Source organism: Sinohyriopsis cumingii, chromosome 5, assembly GCF_028554795.1.
Source record: "Sinohyriopsis cumingii isolate HCF-2022 chromosome 5, ASM2855479v2, whole genome shotgun sequence".
NCBI lineage: Eukaryota > Metazoa > Mollusca > Bivalvia > Unionida > Unionidae > Sinohyriopsis > Sinohyriopsis cumingii.
Genome location: NC_142965.1, coordinates 66,738,679 through 66,762,349, shown reverse-complemented (window position 1 = coordinate 66,762,349; position 23,671 = coordinate 66,738,679). Strand labels below are relative to the sequence as shown.

The following is a 23,671-nucleotide window of genomic DNA, read 5'->3' as shown; positions in this document are numbered from 1 at the left end:
GTCAAGATGCTCCAGCGAAAAGTAATAAATCGGATACAAGTTTGTGAAATCAAGCTGTGATATTTGCATGCCAGTATCTATATTTAGGTTACGCGCCAAGAATGTCAGCCAACGATGATATGCGCGCGCCACATGGTTATTTGTATAACTCAGTGATATATCTTCGGATGGTTCTTGTTGACCGTTTATTCTCAGCGAAACCTCAGTAACGTCAAGTTTGTCAAATATCATATGAGACTTTAGTTGATTACCCGTCCGGGAAACATCCTGCAGCGCAATAAAGATATGTCGTGGCGCAGAAACTCCTTGATGTGATGCTATATGTCAAGTAAACACATCCCTGACTCGACTTGAGACGGTGTCTGTGGTCACTGTAAGCCATGTTAGCAGTAATTTACCACCTTGATTCATAAAAGAGAGCAATTGCGGCTCTTCTGTGACTGACGGAGTTAGCACTGGCATCCACAGTGAAAGTTTCGTTATTGTTACCATACCAGCATCAGCAGCACCAGCTCCTCGCCAGATTGCATCATTGTCGTGGCCTTTTCTATGAAGCATAACTGTATGTTTAGCTCCAAAGATGACCTTTCGGAAATCTCTGCAAAATCCGAAGATGTGAGTGAGTGGAATCGCGCATGAAAAATTTCTGGTATCCCCTGACAGCATTGCTCGGCGCGTTGCAAATCCCAAGTTGTAAGTCGCGTTAGGATTTATAACTACCGCCTCCACGTCGGCATTCTTCGCATTATTTTTTGGTCTTCTTATAGCCATACTGAATATGATCAGCGCTATATGTGATATCCTTGGCAAACATCATTGATGGACCAGATGACCTTGTAAAGTCATCAGAATATCTTGTTAGACCAATTATTGCTGTGGCAACATCAATATCATTCTGAATTGTTTCGATATTTTTCCCATCAATCATGTATGCGGCGCTATCAAACAACACCACCATCCCGTTGTTGACAAACCCAACTTGGTCATTGGCGCCGTAGTTAGTACCATCCGCTTTTTTAAGGTTACCTTCTACTTCAATAAACGCCTCAGATGGCAAGAAATATCTACTTGTATCATGAACTTGAAGTTCAATACGCCCGCGCTGATTTGGATCTCGTGCATAGTAGGAATAAAATTGATAATCACGCACCGATCTGTCTCGCTCGACCAGCTCATCTATATTGAATGCTGTATCGGATATCAGTTTGAACATTTTATACTACTGCCTGTGATTTCAAATGGATGTTCCTGCTATTAAATTTACTGTAATATTTCTTTGCGCGTCAGATTCCAGAGCCTCTAGTTTTTGGATTGCGACTTGGTTTATTATTTTATTTACATTCGCGGACATGGTTTCGGTGGTTGGTAATTTCACCGGTTTGCGTCTCATTAGTCGCGCTAGTCTTTCTTTGATTGCCGAGAGTGCCTTGCCAGCAGCGCCAACAATTGCGCCAGGAGCTTTTTCACCAACAATATTAATCGCTTTCATTGATAATTGTTTTGCATGAGGGCCCAATTTTGGTGCTAATCCTGCAAATAATCTTTGAGCGGTATCGCCAAGTCCGTCTACGTAAGTTGTTCTATAAATTGGTAATCGTGAGTTTACTGCTCTAATCTGTACAGGTGTATGTCTGCTGTCATGTATCTAATCGCTTTAACCCTAGTCACTATCAACAAGCTCATCGACGAGTTCTTGATATATGTGAGCATCCATAACACCACCTTGAAATAATCTCCGACAAATATCAGAGGCCTCATTAATTATTTCCGGGGAGTTGTTTCTGGCACGTCTTCCTCCGATAAGAACTTCTAGCCGGAACACATCATTGAAAATATTATCAGGGCAATCTATTCCAAAACCGCTGCCAGTAGGCGGTGGACCTTGATTAGTCTCATCCGATTTCCGTTGTCTCCGCAAGGTAGAAGTAAGAATAGGTTGAGATTTTTTACCCGGCGTAGATATTTCAGACCGTCGGGGAGGAGATGGCGGTAGCAGACCAAACAACACATCATATGGATCAGATGAACTAGCTTCCGGATGCGGGGAGAGCCATGTTGGCGGTGAAGATGCTTATTCGGATGGGGGAGGGGGACGAAGTGAACGAGTCTAATCAAGAAGTGTTGACGGCGGCGGAGATATATCAGACACATCTGTGTGTGTCACTGTTATTGTTCCTGGTGTTTCTTTGTGTCTTCCTCGTTTTGTTTCTCTATTTGTTGCAAAGGCGCAGGAAGTGAAAGGTCTTCCTGTCGCGGGAGGAAGGTTGACGTTTCTTTCCTTGTTGTTTTTTCTCTTGTTTTTCTTGTTTTGTTTGCTCTCGTATTAAATTTTGCTGTTCATTTTTTTTCCTCCAGTTGCTGCTGACGCGTTATTTTTTGCTGCTCTTGTTGTGCTTCATAATATCCTCTCAACCCATTAACAAAAATGGATAATCAATATCTTCTTTATCTATGGTGTAGTCGTTTGTAGCTATTTTATACAACCAGTCACCCCAAGTATCTTTACATTTTTGACATACTCGGGTTTTAAATATTGATCCCTACGCTGATAATTTTCGGCAGCAAGCCTACCAAAAGTATACCTTCTACTGTGAGCAGCTCCTAATTCCTCAATCTTTTTTATACCCTCGGGGGTAAATCTCGATTGGAGATCAATTATTTTTCGTCTAGCAGGTTGCAGCGCTGGTTCTTCTCGCAATACTTGAACAAGACTTCTTTTTTCTTCGGGGTCCCTAATAGCAGTTAAAACCTTTTCAGTGGCCGCAGTGACGGGTTGAAATAGCTCCTTTGCTTCAGCTGCGTACTCAGCTTGTGCTTGTTGTTGTAACTGCACATCTTTTTAAACTTTTCCTTCACCGGGATATATTTTTAAGTGCTTCTGCTCGCTCCCTAGACAACCTGGCTGTGAAAGATTCCGAGTGTACCATTATTTAATATAAGCAATTTTTAATTTATATCCTCGAGTCGGGTTAGATACGATTTTCAGATAGAGAGCAGCAGAGGGGGCGGCGACAACAAAACGCAGCAACAACGGCTACAACAACAGCGTAAGGTTAGTCATCGTATTCGACGTTTGTAAGTTGTTGGTGAGCCCCCCTACTGGGGACGACGACAACAAAACGGCGACAATTGCGTTTACAAGCGTTAACGCGTTTTTATAAAGGGCTTATTTCGGCGTTTGGAGGCTTCTAAAAGTTGTGGGATTCCCCCCCCTGCTGCTTCTTTACCACACCAGTCATAACATTAATGCTTCTGAAACGTTGAGATATTTATAATTATTGTACGCGCCATCATGCATGCTGTCGGCTGATATACTCAGGTACGAATTCTCCATGATGCATACTTACCATAAGATAGAATGCGTGTCCATTTGATGCATTGACAACACCCTGGCATCTGGAGTCATATATAAAGTAGGCCTGAGGGGAACCATAGTTCCTTCCATCATTCGTCAAGTATACTCGAACTCCTGAGACGAATGTTTGGATAATATTTCTAGAATCGGTTGAACGTTGTTTTCTTGAATAACATGGTACGTTAATTGTACCCTCGTATTTGTTCTTAACGGTAATGTTACTGCTGATCGTTTCCAGGACTGTCTCTGTCCCATCAGCATACCTCTGCAAAATAAAATATTAGGTAGAAATTGACTCTTTTGTTTAGGATTATTCAAACTAGATTGTAGATATCACTATCAGAACCATGACTATCCGATGCAATTGTCGAACTCTCATCTATATATTCAAATGTACAAAAGTACTGAATGCATGAATATGCAGCAGAAATGCCTTTAATAAATTCTTACTTCATTGTTTCACTTTTGAAATAGGCAATAAAATAAGGCAGAACCAAAACCTTAAAAAAAGAGCAAAATGGATACCTACTGGAAAGAAAATCTATTTCCTAGCTGTGTAATGAAATTCGTACAAGTCGTACAGCTAAAGGAAAAGAAAAATGCACTCTGTACTGACTGATATCAATACAGTGTTTGTGCGTTCATAAATGCAATTAACGTACATAAAATCGTAGATGCAAAATTGATATTTACCTGTATGTGAGCATATAGATATTTATCAGCCTGAAATGTGAAGTTTCCAACATTTCCATTGTTGTCACCAATTTTTTTTAGCTGTGTTCGGCATGCACATTTGTCTAGTAATTTTAAAACTATAAGGTTTATGTTTGTGGAACGTTTACCTGGAAGCGTTCAGATTTTTGCTTGGTTATTCCTTCCACAAAATGTATTCCGTATATTGTTTTGTCGCCACAGCAGTCCTCATCCTCTCTCTTGCATAATCCCCCACTGAAAGTGTCATCTACGTCAGGGTAGACATTTAGAGACACAGAGCAATCCTCTTCAATGTAGGACTCGTGACAAAAGCACGTTCCTGAAAGTTGCAATATAAATCTGCGATTTTTCATTTGCATTAGAAATAATGTCTCTTTAAAATAAGTCACAATGTTACCGGCCTACATAGCACATTTGCGAACTATTAAAGGCATGCATAATTTATAAACTTAGGGTTGAAAATTATGAAAAGGTTGGATTTATAAACAACAACAAAACCGGTATTAAATCCGTGTAGCTATGCTGTAAATGCATACAAATCGACACACACAACTTGAGTAAGCTTAGAAGACACTCATAAAATTGTTTTTACCGCATTAAAGATAAATTAGTACTTACAGAAAATAAAATGAACCATGGTATAAGAAATATATATATATACAAGGTTACAAATAATAATTCAATGTTAAACTTTCTTACCGTTGATACAATCGCCGTGAAAGTTGCAATTATTAATGCATGCCGTAGATCGAAATGAGTTCACTACACCAGGGTTAGCCTCTCTGTATGTACTGTTTCTGCTTATTAATTCATCGACAGCTGATCGGTAGGATTCGCAGTGGACATTTGCAAGCGAAGAATCTCCAATATACTAAAATATTCGATGTTGAAATAATAACATGAGCGAAAGCGAAACATTTGCAATCAAGGATTCAACATTATTTCACAAGGTCACGTATGTCAGTCAGTGTATAAATTCACCTTCTCAAGCGGCAAAACATGTTATGCTATTAATCATTCAGAATGTAAATGTTAAATGTAGCGTCAATCTCTGCCTTCTGGCGCATTCTCTATATAGGAGAAATGATGTATATTCTGTACTTCCGTGAGAAATAACAATGGTTTGAATTTTTGTTCGGTAATGTATACAAGGCTGTTCCATCTATACATTCATTTGTATATCTATCATTTGGCATTTGGTCTAATACAAATGGTACAAAGACACATATGAGCGTAATCTTCATATTTGATGATCAGAATCTTAGCATATCGTACATATATACTCACCATAATATCCAGGGCACAGTTTGAAAGTGAGCCATTTTTGAACGTTTTACTTTTTTCTGGAAGGCTTCCTTCAAAGGCAATTGTCGTGCAATTTGCATCAAATATGATTGTGCATAAGGTAAATGCTTCTTCAAAGGTATAATTCCTTGTTTGTCTCTGTCAAAAAATATCGATAGGAATGTCAATACGGTTTTAATCAACAATAAGCTGCGTGAAGACATCATAAGTATTCATGTTAATTGTTATCTTGTATTGTTTCTCAAATTTTGTTTAATTTTCATATTTGTCAAATATTTACATTATGTATGAAGTCCAAACTTTCCATTACGATATTAATCGCTTTATAGCCTACAATAAAGTCATTGTGGAATATAATATCACCTTTTGTAATCTATGAATATCGAACACTGGATCAGCATCCGTGCTCTGTTTGATGAATATCCGTTCCAACTCTTTAGTTCTCGAGGTTTCTGACCTTTTCGTTCTCACCTCACAGGAGTAAAGTTTGCCCTGATTTATGACTTTCTTTGTGCACGACAAATATAAACTAGCGGAGCACAGTGGGGTTAACCTGTCTCCAGAGGCAGTGGTAGGAGGTGTTGTTGTGTTCAAAGCAGCCGGGCATACACATAGGTAAGAACCTTCATCCCACAATGTAGGCTTGAAGTTCATTGGGCTGAATAATGAGTTTGCGGAGGGGACTCTGCAACAACAGGAACAACACTATAATAATAATAATAATAATAATAATAATAATAATAATAATAATAAATTTAGCAACTTCAGAAAATTATAAAGATGGCAATGAAGAAGACGAAAAGGAATGGCTAGCTGGAAACTATTTTTGTTACTTTTATTTTCAGATATAATGAGCATGTTCAGGATGAATAGGTGGACTATTTCCAAAATCGCACAATTTAACTACTTCAATAAAATTCTCACTTTCTTTTGTTTCTATGTATTAAAAGTCAAACGTGTGCGCAAAATGTGTAAAAAAAAACTTTCATTCTGATGTCCGTACACTCTATCATTGACAAATAATCGAATTAACTTGTACATGCCTCAACATAAAAAATACAAATTTTGAGTCAAAATCAGTGACGGAAATTATATATTATTTACAGATATATAAATTTGATATTTAGTAAAATGGTAATGCATATTTTAACATTTTATCCGCCAATTCTTTATTAATGACAAATCCTTTTTTGCTTCAGAAGTACTGGAATTATTGAAATAACTTATGCTACTCAATCTTGGATATACAAGAGAATAAATAAACTGGATTCCTGGACTGTATGCTGAGATGATTTCATAATATAGGATGTTGTCTGTTGGGATTTGTATTTCACGGGCAAGTGTCCGCATAGTGACGAAATTCTTAAATAACACTATTTTAAATTACATGGTAACGTTATAAATTCGTATATCAAGCTTGTTTTTATGTATCAATTTTTGCATGACCAAAAGGAAGACCGACGACGTAATATATGGGACACAAAATATTACTTTGATCTCCTATGTGGACTTAATTTGGTACCGATGTGGACATTAAATCGATACGTCAGTGTTTTATTTTCCTCCAATTGTTTTAGAAATCTAAAAGGAAAGTACATACATTTCGACTTTGTCATTTATCCGGTTTCCATAATAGTATATCCTTCATTAAAATAAGAAAAAAACTAAGATGATGTTTGTTTAAATAACATACCTCCAAGACGATGTGAATACATTATTGTTGGATTCTTGAAGTCCTGATGGCAATGTAATGTCGTCTCCTTGGTTGTTGTTTAACACACCACATAGACCACGCGTTTCATCGGCGTCTTTTACAGACGGGTAAATGTATATATATAGATATATATCAGACCAAATGGTGATATCCACAAAAGTTCCAAGTGGCATGAACACCTGTTGGGAAGAAAACAACTCAAGTTTGTTTGTCCCGTTTTCTTGCGATATTTAGGCACTGCATCAATGCGATCTTGTTGACGCCTTTGTGTTCAGCTATTATTCACATGCATTCAAACATTTCTACTGCGAACCGAAACTAATGCTAAAAGAATATCTTTCAAGACGTGAAATAAGGCACACAAGGACAGGCGTTGCTTTGGAAGGTTATTACATTCCTATGGACATGAAATTGTCAAGCTGGGTGTTACTGTGACTTCGCTGTCATTTCCAGATCAGAATCGAATTAAATTTACCAATAATGTGGAAACCCAGAAATGCGGAGAAATTAAGTTTGAATGCACGCAAATGAGCATAACATCGTATCATTGGCCAATTATTATAATATTTAGTATGGAGAACCGACAGGCCAGTTTTTTCCATGTACATACGTCCACATTGGTTCGAGGCTCGTCTCGGCCAACGTGGATATATGGATAACTTCTTCTGAATATAATCCATAAAATACTTTAAACGTTGAACATATAAGCAGAACTTAACCATTTCATTAACCATTTTGCCTAGCTTCCACACCTGAATGCTCTGTGAATATCTCTTATCTGACACTGAACTATAATTCAATAACAAACGAAACTATGAACCTCACTTCCGGAATAATCTAGAAAGTATATTTTCTTCATATCACATACTTTTTTTCCATAATATCAATTTTATATTTCGATAAAAATTATATTTATACGACAGAATCAAATATATTTTAAATTTTTGCAATACTGTAGAAGTGGACTTTACCTTGTACAAATTAGGTTTCATCCGAGTCACTTGGAGGATTGATTCGGCACAAGAAACAAAACTGATTAGTCTCGGTGTGCTGCATATATTAATCATGAACAAGTCACCACCAGCACGAACAGCCACAGCACAAGCACATGTTGCGCCTCCACATCGTCTAGTTCTCATCTGAACCTACAAATAAATAAATATATAAATAAATAAATAAATAAATATATATATATATATATATATAAATATATATATATATATATATATATATATATATATATATATATATATATATATATATATATATATATATATATATATATATATATATATATATATATATAAAGTGTTGGTGGCCATAATGGCACATGTCTAATGAAGTTATAGTATTCTTATGACTTTTTTTCTCTTGAGTGCCTGACAGCCTAAAAATAATTAATCTGGGTCAGAAATTGAAATCAGGTCTTGTTTCTTTAAACCCTTATTAGTAGGTAAATAAAAAGACATCTGCAGATGCTAAGACGTTCTGAGCTATATATGAAAATTTACGTACAAAAAGATATGAATCATTTAACATAAAAATCGTGTTCTTGATCTGTGTTAGATTCAAACGTACCCAATTTTAACACTTTATTTTCCCCAAGTCTTGTATATGTAGAATATCCACACAAAAAATAGTGCAAAAACTATATTCTTATTAAAAATTGCATAATTGTTTTAATAATAGAAAGAGCATTGTTTTACTAAATTAAAGTAAGAGCAACAACACTTGCTGCACAATGTAACCTGCGGCTTAAAAGTGTACATCCAAACTCAAACTTTTGTTAAATATTATGTTCTTTTCTGAATGAATAAAAGTGACATTTAATTTAATATAAGTCATGAAAAGCTTTAGAAAATGACGACATTGAGAACCTATGTTGACGACTATGATAAAAGCATTTGGTCGCATTTGGAATGTTGTTATATTCAGCACATATTTGTGGTGTTTCAGGGCATATACTCTTAAACCAGTACTACAAAACCACACTTAAGTGACCAGATGTTTTGTATTTTCTTTAAACTAATACATTATTATGCATGCGACTTTTCTCAGACATATTCAGTGTTTCCTTTTAGTGGGATTTTATAAACGTATATCATATTCAATACATATATACCCATGAACAGCTACTGTATGTTCTTGTAATTAATTCTGAACGTTTAGATACCTTACTACTTAAACTATTGTCGAGTGCTTTCCATCTTTATACTACTTATCCTAAACATTATTTTAACTGGAAACAAAGTAATCAAAGTCGATAAGTTTAACAACCACGAGAAAGTTATAGGGCAGTCAAAATGAAGTGAGTGCATTTATCTTTTTCGTTCCGTTATTTATGGCCAAAATACATTAGCCTTTTTAAAAATTATTTCCTTTTGAATTGGGATGGCTGCTCTAGTTTTACTTGCAAAACAAAACGTGCAGGTGAATTGCTTTTAGTTCGTAATCAATGTACCAGGATATGCTATAAATAAATGTGATTCTAAGAGTGAAAATAATTATCTAGAAACCTATTAATTTTTCAAAACGAGTTGAAAACATTCTGAAGATATTCATGAACGAAGGAAAACAATTCTTGAACATGCTGAATCAACAGTTCAAAGGAAAGCCATCGAAAATGAGATTTCCAAAAGAAAAACAATGTTACTTTAAACCTTAATTTACACGATCAGGGTTGATTATGGACCTGAATAATATTATGATTTGAACGTATTGCACGTTGCAGATTATATGATGACATAAAAAGATAAAAGCTCACCTCTTGCTTCTCAGATCTATGGCGATACATAATAAAATCACCATCGTTTTGATTGTCGTAATACCTGCGAATTAATAGAAACGAATTGCTCTATATAGCAGAGCATCCAAATCTTGTATTTCATGACACAAATTATACATTTGGACAATATTATACCAATTAATATAAATAACCTTATCGGACCATCTAACAATTCACTTCTATGTATTTGATAAAATTGATATCAATTATAGTACATTAGTAGATTTCAAAATATTACAAACTTAAACCTTTCAGGAGGTAATATGAGTTTAAATATATGCTAAAGTTTCCTTCTCTTCATTTAAGTCCACACTTTTTTAAAAACAATATTTTTCCTCGCAACTTAACGTATAAATGGCAAAAAACTTTGACATTTACACTAAAAATGAATTGTTGGATAAGCACATGCTCTAGAAAATAATATATATATATATATTGCAATAACTTGAGCACTACATTAAAACCAGTACCCCTTCTTATTTAACTGTGCAAAAGTTGGAATATGGTAATAGTTTGTTATTATATATATATAAATATATATATATATATATATATATATATATATATATATATATATATATATATATATATATATATATGAAGATATTAGTACATGAATAAATCAATGTATGTAATGTATGTGTAGCTTACACTGTTTATTTAAATCTTTATTTATGACACATGCTAATGCTATTCGAGATAGTCAAAGTTATATACCATGCTATATATTAAAGTCCCAATGCTTCCGTTACGGACAAAACGCCTTTAACATTAGATGCCTTTAACATTAGATAACATCGACGTTTTATCACATTACAAGCCATGTATTTCAAATATTTTCCCACTCGAACTGAGAAACCCGGCAATGTTGCACGTATGCAAAAATATCAGATGTTTATCGGCGACATCCGTGGTTTCAACCGATTTCTGTCGAAAGCTGAAACAAGATTTGATGACGTTACCGTTATAAGTATAAGCCAGAACCACGCTATGTCGGAGAGGGTGCGGGATCCTTATGTGGCACGCTATTTTGCGTTTGATATGATACAGTACGCGGCCTATGACTTATGAGTATTTGTTCTTTAAAGTCATAGCTCAAGTACTATTTTTTGACACGTCTGTGTCGTATGTTTTCTGGTTAATATGAAATTAAATCCGTAACCGATTGGTTTGTCTTCACACCAAGGTCGCCCTTCAAAGTATTCCAGCACCTAAGCATAATACCAATATTCACCCGATTCTTTTTTTAAATAATTTAATGCATCCTTTTTTCGTCAGATCCTCTGACAAAAGCGGGTCTGTCACTCTTCAAATAAATATATCCGCCACGTGCGAATGTTTTTGTCGTAAGATTTGTCACTAACGGAATTTGTCGAATGTTTCACATTACTACTTTTGGAGCACTTCCGAGAAAGAATAAAATTATAAGGGACATCAGTGACTGAATTAAGGGATGGCACCTCTTAATTCAAAACTGAATATTCATAGGTCGTTTAATCATATTATCAAGAATATTTCAAAGAAAGGTTTGTGTCAGATAGCCTTTTTAACGAATCATTCCTTCTTTCCAAACTTTAGATAGAGTGGAAGACAGACGAAATTTATGTGAAACGGCAAATTTGGGAGTTTAAGATGGGAATTAGAAAAAAGGTGTGTATGGTGTGTACGCTTAATTACTAATGTACCACGAAATGAGCAAATGCTCCTTTGAAAGTAAGCGAGGCTTGCCGAATATACTTTTAATGAAAATTTCATGCAACTATACATCTGATTATTTTTATCACATACCGATACAGATACTGCATTTCCAACTGAGTAATATTGACCACCGGTAACAACATATTGAAGGTGCAAGTGAATTCTCCATTTCAGTGCCCTGTGTGTCCTCTAATTTGATATACCAACAGTAGTGTTATAAAAAATTGCTTTATATCATAGCTTAATAAGAAATTGTTAAAAAAATAACATTTAAAAGGCAAATAAACTTTGCATGCCTTATTGAACTTACTTTCCATCAAATGTCCGCATGTGGGAATCTACGTGGAAAAAGCATACTTTTCTTTGCCAGGACAGTGTTTCTTGAACCACCACCTGGAGTAATCCGTTTAAAATGTAACATTGAAGGTACAGTGCTAAATTGTTCAGTAATTAGTGTTTCTGTAAATGGTAGCTTGATATAATTATCCATATATATATACCATATATATATATATATATATATATATATATATATATATATATATATATATATATATATATATATATATATATATCTTGCCTGAAGCCATTATAATATGGGAGTCGTAAACGTACAGGCTTATGAAAATTGCAGAAGCCAAACGAAATGGGATATGTTTAATAAAGTGAATTTTGTTAAGAAAATATAAGAGAACATATTTCATAAAATATATTTAATAACAAACAATGTTGGTGATAAAAAATTAGAGGTATTTATGCATAGACTAAGCTTATTGGTGCTAAGCAATATTTGCATTTCAGTTACGTGTGAGCATATTACGAATGACTGATACTAACTGCTTGCGTTCATTTGATTTGATAATTTTTTGCTTCATACTAGGCATTGCATCAAAAGTATCCTGGTATTAGTGTCTTTTCCAATATCTCAATCCAATTTTACAATGTATTCCACTTTGCCAGATCAAAGCAGTGTTGCTAAATACTTACATTGACATCGGTCAAGTAGTTTCCTCCAATTATATCGTTTACTAAACTACCTTCTGTAACGAGTTTTAATACAAATTTGTTTCGTCCTGGATTGTAATCATCGGTATCTCTGGTAGTGATAGTCATGTTTGTTATGACGTTCTGGTAACTTTTTCCATGTAATAGTTCGGTATAAGTGAGGCCTGGAAGTCGCGCTCCACATAGACTGCTGTCTTTCACTAATATGCTTCTGTTTGCACAACTGTATGTATCATTTGGATCATACATTCGGACGGACATAAAACAAGAAAGATCTCTGATACCGATGGCCGTATAACATCCGAAAGGAAATGTTGCACGAAGCTGCACAATGGCTGTTTTTCCTTGCTGCAAGTTCACATTTGGATTGATAATCTATAAATACAATCCATGATAGGCTCTTAATATGAATAACTGATTAATGTGCTATACCATCTCTCCCTACTACACTGCACACTGTTAAATATACAATGTTATACATATGTCAGATATGCATAATTGTAACTCTATGGCATATTTATAAACTAGAACAGCAGTACATGTTTCATTGTTGATTTACCGTGGAATATGTACAATTAGAGTTGAACATTAATCAAATTAATTAGGAAGCAGTCGAACTTTTTCTCGTTACAAACTGTTGAAGTTGGCAAATAAGGAATACTTGCTGATGACTGTTTGGTTTCGCCTTCATATAGTGTTACGACCGTATTTCATATATATTTTCGTATTTGTATCAATATGGCACTATCACCGCTTTGGAACTAGAAAGTACAAAATTACCTGTACACCCATCCAGTATCCTGTACTGGCAGTGTGATTTCCTAGAAAGCCACTCACGCTTGTAAGTGTACGCACAGTACACTTGATCTAGAATTTATAAAAATAGCATATATGCAGCACATTTCTTTACATAATTTCACACGAAAAGTTGTCAACTGCAATAAAGTCAAATCTATAATTTGTAATAATTCTAAATATAAACCTATATATTACTGCTTCAAACTGTTTGAAGTCCATACTTTATTTATGCAAATTTTACTTGAATGTAAAAACAATCGTTTCAGACCTCTCTATTACTGACCTGCCAACATACACTATCATTCGTAATCTTAAACATTTATACTATTTTCACTTGGTCTGTCAAAAAACAAATTATAAATCAAAAAGCAAGAATAACCCTGGGAAATGCAGGCGAGATTTTCTTACATTTAGAAGCAACCCACCCATAACCAGGTCTAAAAAATGACACTGAATAAACGGCATTAAAAATTAAATATTTTTTTATTTTTTTACAGAATCATTACAAGGAAAAGTTTATTTTAAAACTGAAGTTCAATAAGTTGACAGTGCAAACATTCGTTACACGTTTTTCATATCAGCGGCAATTTCAGTACTGATCTTAGAATGCGAGTCTACCATGCGTGGTGTCTTTGCGCTCCAACATTGGTCAACGACACATCATTACAACATAATCAGTCCTCAGGCATGCTTAGAAAACGGTCACATGTAACACATTAAGGTTTAAGATATCCCTCTTAGTTATTCGTGTATAGTACTACCTATTGTGGAGTTCAACTAGAGTTTTATATTCAGGTATTTTAATCTCATAAGAATTAAAAGAAAATTGAAAAATTTAAACATGATTTTTTCTCATTCAATCGTCACTTACCTCGCCACAGCTTAATTGTTCTCCCAGCAGTAATAGTTTTATAGAAATGTACAGGTTTAAGAAACGAATGTATTGTTGTTGTTCGTTTTTGTTGTTGTTCGTCATCCACTTATGAACATGACAATTTACTAATAATTTAACCAGTACCAAAGACATCCGCTTAGTGTAAATTGATCCTAGACACAGGGGATCATACACGTCATTTCTGCATGGGACACATGTGTATATCAAACTATATACATATTATAAGAAAGAATGGTTAAGACGCACGATATTATACTTTGATTCAAATAAACTAGTTATCAGATGTTGATAGTTTAGTAGACCTTGTGAGTTGTTATAAAAGCTATCTACCACGGTATGAACTTTCCACGATTTGGAGTTTCTCAGTGAGCAAAGCTGAGCATAGCAACACATGTCAGCAAGCAGTTGTTTTTAATAACGAAAATAAACAAAGGTACTCGTATCAATAGTTATTCTGATCTTGAATTAAATCAAAATACATGCTTAAAAGTCGTCTTAGATATATAGATAGATAAATAGATTATAGTGTATGTGCATGTGTGTCTTTGTGTGTGTGAGAGCTTGTGTGCGTGTGTTACTTACTGTTATGCCCAGTTTGTAATTACGTGCAATTAATTCGTCTTCGAGTAGATTTGTTTTATTTCTCGAGGTATAAAGTTCAGGATCTTCTTGTTTAAAGAAAACGTCGTTGATGTACCTAATAAATTATAATTAAATTAGGTTTACAAAAGAATATGTCATGTTTTAAAAGGAGTTATCTAACTGTCAAAAAGTCTTAATTTTTCTCCATGGTGCATTTATATATCCTTGCATAAGACGAATAGGTAGAAGGAAAACGAATTATCATCCAAATCATCATTGATGTATTCATTCTATTTATCGATTCAGTTAAAGATTAATTATAAATACCTACAAGACTACTTACATCTCTTCATCCATATTTTCACGTATACTTTATTATCAACGCATAATTCTTCAAATAGGAAACTACTATTAAATATGCTTATTATTATTATTATTATTATTATTATTATTAATATTTCTGTACTGTCTATCTATCTGTCTATCTATCTATCTGTTGTATACATAATATGTAAATAGGTAAAAAAAATGTTCAAATTATCTGTGTATGTGTTTCATAGACCAAAGACTTAAAGGACACAATTGGTCGCTTATACTGTACACACGTTCACATTACAGGCTACATATGTAACAGTTTGGTTTGCATAATATTCTTTTGTACAAAACAAGTACTAGAGAGTGGAATCACCATAATGGTTCCAAGAATTTTCATTTGTTTAAATTAATGTACAGATAATTAATGGATGTGTACGGAAGTGTCAAGCTATATGCGGAGCAGATAATTTTGTTTCTTAGTTTTAGTTGTAACATATATAGATTTGTCAGATAATTACCAGGCTATCGAATAGAAGAGTTTATCCTCTTGACTTTCTCGAAAATCACACCAGAACCGTAAGCGAGGTTTCCGAAATTGCATCCCAAATTGGCTTGTTTCATTAGTATAGTAGATTTCTGGCCGAACGGTTGCATAGTCAGGCTTAAAAGATGGGTCTGTTCCAGTCAGTAAAAAAGACAAATACAATGATCATACAGGTTAGATAATCTGCAATTCGTTTTCTACGTATATTCGAACATAATACGTATAATAATTATAATAATAATAATAATAATAATAATAATAGTAATGGTAATAATAGTAATAATAATGAGGACTTTGTATAGCGCTTAATCTTTTAATCTTTAGAAGCTCTAAGCGCTTTACAACATTAGACAACACCTATAAGATAAAAAACATAATGATATGTTTGCGAAAACAAACACCATGTAATTAGAAAACATAAAAAGCATGCTGAGAATATTTAAGGTAGAAAACATTATTAGGTCTTTAAGTTTGTCTTTAATATTTGTATATATCTGTATTCAGGCAAAGTTCATGAAATCCTTATAGGTTTGTAAGCACTAAAGTTAATGAGTTCAACCAATATACATCTTAAATATCCACCTGCTGTGTACTGTTTCTATGATTTGAAAAGAATTTAAAATGTGTGATCATCGATGTCTCTACCAGGAACCTCTGTAAGGTAATGATGTAAAGACCATACTTTTACGTCATGTATATGCATTTTGACTATCGTATAAGGAAACTATGACTGGCAAGACGATACACCGTAAATATACATGTTCAAGCTTTTGTATGGATGATACTTATTGTTTACTCTGGAAACTGTGTTGCTATTTTATTAATATCATTTTCATTTATGATATGAATTGCTCTGTGGTTTTATTTATTTCTATTAATAATGTTGAAATCGAAGAATCAGAGCAATAGGTCGTTGCAGATCAGAGGACGTTGAAATGACTGACTGGTACTGATATTCAAATGGAAGCGGATGTAAACAAGAAATTTCTCTATTATGACACTGTATGACATTTAAAGTGTTAAGACACTTTTAAGAAGAAATGGCAGTCGCAGGGCACATAGGCCCAGAGTTCCTTTTAAACTGCAGTCACCAACCACTGCATTGTGAAGACAAGTATCTTTAGGATATAATTTTGATAATTACATTGATTGTTCTTGGCCATAATTTATTCCGCTTAATTTATACAATCCAGTATTTTAGAGATCGGTTAAGATAACCCAGGAATATTATTATTTTCTTACACTACAAGCCAATTGCAAGTAGGTGATATATGAAAATTAATCTCATAAAACATACATTATAAAATAACTTTTTGAAACTTCTCTTTCTAGTAAATGAGAATATATTGGTAAGCTGATCGGCATCATCTACTGCAATTTAAACGGACATCGTTTCCAGAATACAATCTGTATTAATTGGTTGCATGCATTATCTTTAGCTTGTAAGATAAGACATTATAAATGTCTTAAATTAATTGCACCCGTGACTTTATTCCAGGACGGATCTACAAATAATATACACAAGAATGGAGTATTCAGTGTTTGGCTGAAACTCATCCACTGGCGTTAAAATAAAGTTAAAGATAAAACTTTCTGACAAGCTATCCATACCAGTTGAAGACTTTTATCTTTTACTCATTTAGAATCATAGCCAGATACGCTGCGAATGAATCATGGGAACTGCCCTTACTATCAGATCATAATATACTTATCCGTGATTATTAACAGAATTAAATGAAGTCTATATTGTTGCCTTGATAAAATGTGCCTTCAATTTCATTGGAAACTGTTCCCTTTCATCTAGCGTTCAGCAAAGAATGATAGTTACATGCTGAACACATATTACTAACATAGAGATAGTGTTATTTAAGAGTTTTATTCGGCCAAATAATGTGACAGATCTGAGTGTCTCGAGGCAAAGGAGAGGAAGATATTAAATACTCGCTAAGGTAATATTCGACGAACCATTTTTTAACTGTTATTCGTAATAAAACTATCCAAGTATAAATTAGAAATCGTATGTCCATATACAAAATCGTCAAAACAGATACAGTACACAACGACTGCTATTAATGGCAAATATTTCGGATCTAGATATAAATGTTATAAGTTTGACATAACTTACTCATTGTACAGTTTCCACCCAAGGTTATGAGACCATTATTATCAGAGAATCCAGACTTGCATATGCACGTTTTTCCACTATCGCACACAGCATCAGGATCCAAACAGGCATTTGATTCGGTACAATTATTGCCTAATCCGACCTCTGGGAATATAAAAATGAGACTGATTGTTGAAAAAACATCTAAATAAGAACAATAGAACCTAGTACAATAGATCAACAAAAGTCTACATCTAGTATTTGCATATGAAATCCATTGTCGCACTCCAAATTCGCCATAACCACTGGATGAAGCAATGCTGCCTTTTCAATTGCTTTCGTAGATGTCTGAGAGGTGTCCGTAAACGGAAATTTATAGAACAGTGATTTACTCGCTCGTAAATTTGGAGCCTTTAAAGGTGTTATCTTAGATAACAAACACAATATTTTCGGCTGGAACATGCGTGCAACAAAATTAAAAAGGTCTTTAGAGCGCCTACATTTTATTTGACTTTTTTCAACTTGTCAGGATATATTCAGGACTAAATTTCAATAATAATAAACACGCTTTTCGACATACATACCCATGCATTGTATCGTTTTTAAAACTATATATTTTGAAATATTTTTCAAGGTAGTAATATCGATAGATCTATCAGGTACCTGTCTAATATAATTATACTAAGGTATTATATCATACGAACGTTTGAGTTCGAACCAACTCCTTCGAGCCAGTCGTCCTCCTCTTTAAAAATGTCTCAATGTTCTCTTTTTTCGTCTAATGCCAAATTCGTATTTCACTTTGGTCGTACCCAGTCGAGGAACTTTCACAATTTTGTCTAACTGTTCTGAATTTTATCAGGCGATTTCAGGCCAATTGCAACAAAATCACAACGGAAGAGTGTTTGGAATAATGTCTAGATTTTGCTTTGAACTGTTTTCATCATTTTGCATAACAATTCACGTTTAACTGTCAACTTTGCTTGACTTGTGACTTTAGCAAAACACATCGCAAGTTTCAAGATTTTGGGATATTTCAAATTTGCATCTAACTGTATCCACAATCAGTTCAATAGGTTATGACTGTTTAGTAGTGGTGTAAGTATATTAACTCATGGAATGTGAATCATAACGTCTACGCAATGCAAATAAATTGAAGGTATGATTTATGCCAATCATGCTACATGTTCCATGCCTGCATATTTTCCTCATATTTTCATAAAATCCATTAGTGATAAGAAGAGATCACCACGGACTATTCTGCTGATGTTAGGTGAAAATATATAAATTGGATATTTTGAAATAAACTTAGGATGTTTAACATAGATTCGTTTTGCTTTTACTTCAACTGAAGATTTGTGATTTTAAGATCACATCGCACATTCTCGCTTTGTCATCCAAAGGAAATACCAGGAGATTGTTTTGATTGGGAATTATATTATGGAACTTTAATAATGTTTTCTCTGTGGGTACTAGCTATATTATTCACGGCTTCCATGTCTCAGATAAACAATATTACTATGTACTATGCGACAAAAAAAGAGGCTTTTATCGAGTTTGGTAGGATCGATTAGAATCGTGATACCTTAGAGATTTGTAAACATTTGCAATCAATAACCGTGCTGTACAATGGAGCATCAGCATTAGAGCAAGATCTAAGACCTTTATACCAGGATTCCTTTTATCAGATTAAATAAAATTATCATGTGCAATCAAACATATGAGTCATTATAAGGTGGCAGTTTTAATTTTAGTAATACAGACAATCTTGCAGACCTAGAACATCAAGTCTTCTACGTTTGGTTAACAACTGTCTAGCACTTCCTGAGTCTTTTTAAAAAACAATATTACTTCTAAGCTTAGTCGAAAAATTATGCTTGTAATGTACTCTGTGTCCTCTTTACATATCTAAAGAACATCGTTGTCCGAATGTCATTTCTACCATTAGATAATTTTAGTTTTGTATAGTTTATGAGGACAAGGATTTGTAATACGTTTTCTTGTAATATTACAATGGGAAATGTTTCAGACCGGGTTGGTGGCATGGCATACAATACAAATCATGAATACATGATATATTCTTCCAAGTTTGGTTGGGACTCTTTCACAGTGCTTGAAATATTGTTGATTCAAGCAATTACAGTAGTATGCATATCTTGAAGTCACTTGACGTTATGGCCAGAGGAGCTGCAAGTTTTCCAAGGGAACTGAAAATACTCACAGATTAAAACAAATTATCTTTGACTGAACACCATTATATAATGAAAATCCAAGTGTGATCTTCATCCACTCTGCTTTCAATCGCGTTTTATGTTTTTCTTCTGATGTACAAAGAATATGTATCCATTGGTAACATTACTATGACGTTAGAATCTATAATAAATTAAGAGTTCGTATTGGCTTGCAGGGACAATACATTCAAGAAAATTAAATCTAATTAATTGAAGGTACACACTGGCCAACTGGCCAAATACAGTCACGATGATTCTTTTGCAGCAATAATTAGGGCGACAAGAGCTTAATTTCTCTGACACTTCAATATTCCAGAAAAGCGTTTCATTCTGCAATGTATTGCAAATTATTCATATTGTAACTAAGACATCTGCTCTGCAGTACAGAAAAATCATCAAGAAAGATGCAGTCTGTAACTACTACTGATAACTGCAAATATATCATATCTCAATGCATATTCTTTCAAGTAAACGTACTCGATGTACAATTTGCACATATATTGGTGACACCATTATTGTCATAGTATTCAGACCTGCATTTGCATCTTTTCTCAGTATCACACACAGTATTAGCATCGTAGCAGTCATCTGGCTTGAAACAAATGTTCGCCAGTGTCACCTCTGTGAAATGAAAAAGCTTCTAGACTATGAGAGTAAAAATAAATATTTAAGTTTAGATGATGTATAACATTTATCAAGAAGATCAATGTAGCTTTATTGTGTGGGTATACATTGTCATCGTTCGAGTTCTTGAAATATGTATTAGTTCTGTCATCCTTATTTCTTCTGAACTCTAGTATAACGTATGTGCGTCTGAAAACGGAACTTCGTGGAATGGCGGCCTCCATCTCTTGAGAAATTAGGGGTGGTTAGTGCTTTATACCATATTCTAAACATTATATTTTGAATGGCAGACTTCTGTGTTGAATCTTTTAATCTCTTTTTATGACTATGGGAGTTATTTCCAAATTTGTCTAACATAAAAGTTTTATTTCATTGTTTATTTCCCCGTACAAAGTTCTGATGTTTGCGCTATTGTGCTGAATTTTACTAAAACAATTAGGGGCGCTTTTAATATAAAATTCAGTTAATAGCAATGATATATTGTATATCTGTATATTGTTTAAGGGATGTTATCACTTAGAGATATTCCATTTAAACATACCCCTGGAGGAAGGCATATTCAAAAATGGGTGACCACCCATTGAAGTGATTTTTTCCAAATCACCACCAGTCGTAGAAGTGAATTTTCAACACCATTCCCATGCGGAGAAGCAAATTTCGAAAATTCATGACTGTGCATACAATTTTTTTTATAGACGTGAACTATGTATTCATTTTTATTACTGGTAACTTGAACAGAAGTATTAAACTTACTAGTCAGAATAAAATGTAATGGATCTAATTAATATTTATAATTAAAGATAATATGATCAATACAAACATCTTGTAAATAGCAATAATAAAAGATTGTAGACTTTCCCGGGCATAAATGTTGTATCTTGTCTTAATTTTGTTAACTATTACACCTGTAAAATTTCTGCAATTTTCAGCCACACGAACTCACTGGATCCGCAGATGAATGTAGAATAGAAACCAAAACCAATTCCACAAAACAGTTTTCCCATGACAAGAGTAATATTTTGATACATGGTAGTTGTTCAAGAGGTAGACATATAAAACCATAAAAACCATTATTTTCACTGTGATTTATGAATAATTTGTCCAATTTTCAATAATTTCTGATTTTAAATCTAAACCCGTATTCATCTGAAATATTTAGACACCAATTGCTGCCTTAAAATCAGTGAGCATGCATATATATCATTGTTTAAAAGGAAATATTTCAAAACTCGTGACTTTCTATGAATGTTTACATTAACTGGCCGGAATTGGTCTTTTATCGTACAATTCACAGCAGATTCCAATAACAGTGAATTATTTATGGAGAGTACAAAACTGTATTTGGCCAGCCAATGGCAAACCCACGGTGAGTAATAAAATAAGAATAACATGCTGGGAACCAGTCCATTTCCGGCCTACATTTAAAAATGAGAGTTTTTAAATAGTCTCTCTAAAACGACAATATCTTGAAATTCTAGCAGTAAATGATGTCTAAATTAAATGTTCCTTTGCAGTTAAAGTTTAGATGTCAAATTATTAGTTATTGTAAATTTGGCAATTATTTACAAGTCACTGTGAATGAGCCAGTTAATTTTTTATCCCTCCCATTTTATCCCTGGTCAATCCCTCGACATCACCATGTTTGCACTCATTTAATATGCTAGTGCAAAGCAAAAAATGGAATACTGTCCCCGTTATAGTCATCTTAAAGTCAGTTTCTCCCTAGGTGCAATACCTCATTTTCGGTCAACCAATGATAAGAGAGCAATCCATTATGTGTGTTGCACTTGCATATTAAGTGGGCGCGATCATGGCCATATCGACCTGTAGCGTGGGAAAATGGCCAGGCATTCCATAAATGTATAATAGTAAATTTTAGTATGCATACAAACTCGAATGCCTGAGCTGAACATCGGTACAAAATTTATTATGCTACGTACAGTTTAGCTTAAAAGGTCACGTGAAATCGCGTGAGAAAGTGCGTAATCCGGTTTATTTTTTCATGGTCGTGTTTTTTTTAGTTTTGTTTTGTTCGGAAGCACATGCTTGTTAGACAAATAGTTCTTACCAATCAAACGGAAGATAAGAGAAGGGGACCTTTTTAAGTTTGCGGAGTTTCAAATGTACGATTTTCAAACTTAATTCTGAGGCCGAAAAAGTCTCAACCTTGTATCTCCAGGCCGACCGAAGTCAGCCATATCCCCACATCTTCGACGGACCACATGTTGTATTGTCTTTCTATCGCCATTTTAATTATGTTCTAAATATTCGGCTGCAGCATCCATACCATATATGGTTACATCCGAAAACTTCCAGAGATCCACGTTCCGATTGTTTTCTTATTTCCGTTACAATTCATCGGAAATTGCCGATTTAGTTTTTCTTTTCCTTGAAATTACGCGAATTACGATAAGTAATCTGGAATGACGTTATTTTTTGTTAAAAGGGGTGTGGGGGGGGACAGAAGAGAAAACAAACAGAACGGTGGCATGACAGAAACATATTATTAAAATAAAATAGGCACCACGGATAGAAGCATTTTTTTTATATATGACATGGCACATAAGTTATTATTGTCTACTGATGACCTTGCATGGACGTTTTTTATTTTGCCATCCGTAGGGTAGTGGTATATTTAAATGGAATAGCCCTTACAAACTTTTCAGAATATATGCACGTATAAATGAAATAGTAGTAAACATCCGATTTTTGTTATCAAAACTGTCACCGGTTTCAGTGCAGGACCTTTTGACCTCGTTCGCTGGCAAAAGGACTAACTTCCGTGCGTTGTAGTTATTGAGCTGTTTTATGTCGTCACACACACACACACACAATATATATATATATATATATATATATATATATATATATATATATATATATATATATATATATATATATATATATATATATATATATATATATATATATATATATATATATATGTATGTATGTATGTATGTATGTATGAATGTATGTATGTATGTATTATATGTTCTTTT

General features: G+C 34.0%; 1 protein-coding gene across 2 annotated transcripts in view; it reads right to left on the bottom strand.

Annotated features, from left to right (window-relative positions):
* The window catches only part of LOC149799353 (von Willebrand factor D and EGF domain-containing protein-like), a 92,625-nt gene that overhangs the window by 19,141 nt on the left and 49,813 nt on the right, over positions 1-23,671 (bottom strand). Inside the window, exons 8-21 of one of the 2 annotated variants that reach the window (XM_089958675.1) lie at positions 17,836-17,979; positions 15,685-15,841; positions 14,852-14,966; positions 13,357-13,443; positions 12,559-12,951; positions 11,882-11,964; positions 9,853-9,916; positions 8,060-8,233; positions 7,068-7,267; positions 5,738-6,059; positions 5,357-5,512; positions 4,769-4,940; positions 4,198-4,388; positions 3,348-3,620 (exon numbers count right to left, since the gene is read on the bottom strand). In XM_089958675.1, the coding sequence (XP_089814801.1) occupies positions 3,348-3,620; positions 4,198-4,388; positions 4,769-4,940; positions 5,357-5,512; positions 5,738-6,059; positions 7,068-7,267; positions 8,060-8,233; positions 9,853-9,916; positions 11,882-11,964; positions 12,559-12,951; positions 13,357-13,443; positions 14,852-14,966; positions 15,685-15,841; positions 17,836-17,979 (2,531 nt within the window). The remainder of the gene's footprint in view (positions 1-3,347; positions 3,621-4,197; positions 4,389-4,768; positions 4,941-5,356; positions 5,513-5,737; positions 6,060-7,067; positions 7,268-8,059; positions 8,234-9,852; positions 9,917-11,881; positions 11,965-12,558; positions 12,952-13,356; positions 13,444-14,851; positions 14,967-15,684; positions 15,842-17,835; positions 17,980-23,671) is intronic. The other variant, XM_089958676.1, reaches the window with a different exon arrangement.